Source organism: Arachis ipaensis, chromosome B03, assembly GCF_000816755.2.
Source record: "Arachis ipaensis cultivar K30076 chromosome B03, Araip1.1, whole genome shotgun sequence".
NCBI lineage: Eukaryota > Viridiplantae > Streptophyta > Magnoliopsida > Fabales > Fabaceae > Arachis > Arachis ipaensis.
The window spans coordinates 1,257,449-1,260,087 of NC_029787.2; the positions used below are offsets into that span (position 1 = coordinate 1,257,449).

At 27.5% G+C, this 2,639-nt stretch overlaps 1 protein-coding gene across 1 annotated transcript in view; it reads right to left on the reverse strand.

Moving 5' to 3' along the window:
• Positions 612-2,639, reverse strand: part of LOC107634142 — a 2,999-nt gene continuing 971 nt past the window's right edge. Inside the window, exon 3 of the mRNA XM_016337718.2 lies at positions 612-1,372. Coding sequence (XP_016193204.1) covers positions 995-1,372 — 378 coding nt within the window. The 3' untranslated portion in view covers positions 612-994. The remainder of the gene's footprint in view (positions 1,373-2,639) is intronic.

Consider the following 2,639-nt stretch of genomic DNA (forward strand, 5'->3'; position numbering starts at 1 on the left):
TACATAGCATGATGCCTTCATATTTGTTCATTGGAAAGCACAATATGGGATTGAAAACAATTGTTGCAATTAATTGGTCTTGGTTCACTGATCTAAAAAAAATATTTTAAATTTTCTTTCCCATTGCAACATTCGTAGTAGTAGTTTCTATGACACATTAAAATATTCTTTTCAGTTTTTCAACTCTTATAGAGGGATGCAATTTGAAAAATAATAATAGAATATAGCACAGAAGGTTCAATAGCGAAGTCTTTGATATTTTCATAATACTTGTTTGTTGATCCTCCACATGATTTTCAGCTGTTAGATACATAAAAAATTTGCATTGGTTTTTTTATATGGAAAATTCATAATGTTAGTCAAATTCAATTTCATCATTCACTATGTTTAAGATAAGATCTCTTTAAACAAAGAAATAGTAACAGCTAGGAAGAATTGGAAAAATCAAACTTGAACTGTCACTAATTAAATTGTTAGTCAAAAGAATACAAACAAAACAAATTACTCTATAGATTATCACTAAAGCATGTGAAGCATGCCATGAAAAAAGTAAAACCCTAGAAAGTGAGACAAAAAGAAAAAAAAAACAGACACACACACATAGAGAAACCATCAAAAATAATTTTACACTATCAATTAATCTACAGAATTTGCAACAAACCATTATAATTTGATAGTGTAAAGCTATTTTATCATATAAACCTACGTTTAGCGACAGTCTCAAAGCAATAATACAGAAGCGTTGTGAAATACACATATTTAAGAAAAGAACAAATTTTCTCTAGGAAGAAAAACTCATAAACAGTTGTCTTCATGTGAGATTGATACTAAATTTTCATTTGACGATTTTCAATTATCGACTTTATATGAAGACAACTGCATATGAGTCTCCATCTTTTTCTCTATCTCTACTGTTTCAACGTCTACGTATTATATCACAGGACAGTTACCAAACGCGATGTAAATGCATATAAATTCGACATTTGTATATGTTTCAAGGACATCGGACATTTCGTCCGGGACCTCCATAGTAAAAGTAATGTCCCCAAACATTGTTGCTTCCTTGCCTAATGTCATAGCAATTAGAATGATCTGCTAATTGGTGAATGTTTGAGAGAGGTAGCAAGTTGTTATCCCAATCAACAATTTGCAAGTTCCTAAAATATGCTGCTTTTCTAAAACCTTCACCAGCAAAGTGGCCACTCCCCATCTGAGTTCCAGTGTGGTAACCCCTTGAACGAGAGTTCACAATTTCTCCACCAAATTGAACCATGCTTGCATGGCTTCTTAAGTGGCTAAACATGGTTGCTGGCCAGTAACCAACTAATAATCCTGAACCAAATTCCAGCCACCAGTGTCCATGTCTTGGGTCCTACACACACACATAGAGGGTTATTTAATTTAAACATGTTAACTGTACACCAAAAGTCGGTCACTAATCGGTTACATCATATAGAAATACATCTTTGAAATCTCATAAATTTTAGAGAAAACGACAAATAAGTCTCTGACTTTTTATTTCAAAGACAAATAAGTCATCAAATAATTGAAAATACAAAAACATCTCTTACTTTTTAAAATGGGAGACATCTAATCTCTCTGGAAGATCTATTTGTCTTTATATATTTTAGACAGAAAAACTTAAATGTCTCACATTTAGAAAATAAAAAATGTTTTTGTATTTTTAATTAGTAAAAAAATTATGTGTCTTCAAATTATAAAATTAGTGACTTTTTTATTATATTATTATATACAAGTTTGATTATTTTTCTTTTGCAAAATTGATTTTAATAATTGATTATTTAGTTGGAGAAATGTGTGAATTAATACATAAATATAGTTGCTGATTTAGTGATTGATTTTTAGTATATTTTAAAAATTTGTATACTTCATTTAGTACTAATAGAAACAAAAATAGGATAATGCAAAATTATTAATTACTTGTTCTCTTCCCTTTTGCCTATTGTGATATTTTATTTAGATAGATTAATTTAATGATTTGTATTGCTTGCATTGTTTCTATACTTCATGAGTTGCCATGAATTCTATTAACAATGTTCAATTTGTTTTTCCTTTCTTGGTAAAACGTCTTACTTTAAGATGGTTGTTTGTCATTATTGATAAAACAATACTTAATTTTGTTAAGTTATATTTATAATAATTTTCATAATTACTAAGTAAAGAAATTGCTAAATATAGTTGATCCAAAATATATTAATTAAAATAATATTAATGAAACATAAGGATAGTAAAAAGTAGAAATGATGAGAAAAAGAAGAATCATTGGTCAAGTTTCATAGCCTTTTTTGGGAAGCCAGTTACAGCAAAGACCATAAGAAAAGCATGAACTATTGCTTTAATAAAGAAAACTAAAAAAGCAAAAGACATGGATGGTCGACCCCATTAAGGTTACAAAAGGAATCTTCCATTTCAATAACATATAGAAATATGCAAAAAGTTAGGGAAAATAAAAGTAGTAAATAGATTATCAAAAATATTTAATAAAAAAATTAGTCAAAAATAATTTAAAATTATCTTATTTAATATTTATTAATTATTATTAAAATTAATTAATATTAAATAAAATAAATTTATATTTTTTTATTATGTATTTACAAATTAGTGAAAATAAAAGTAGT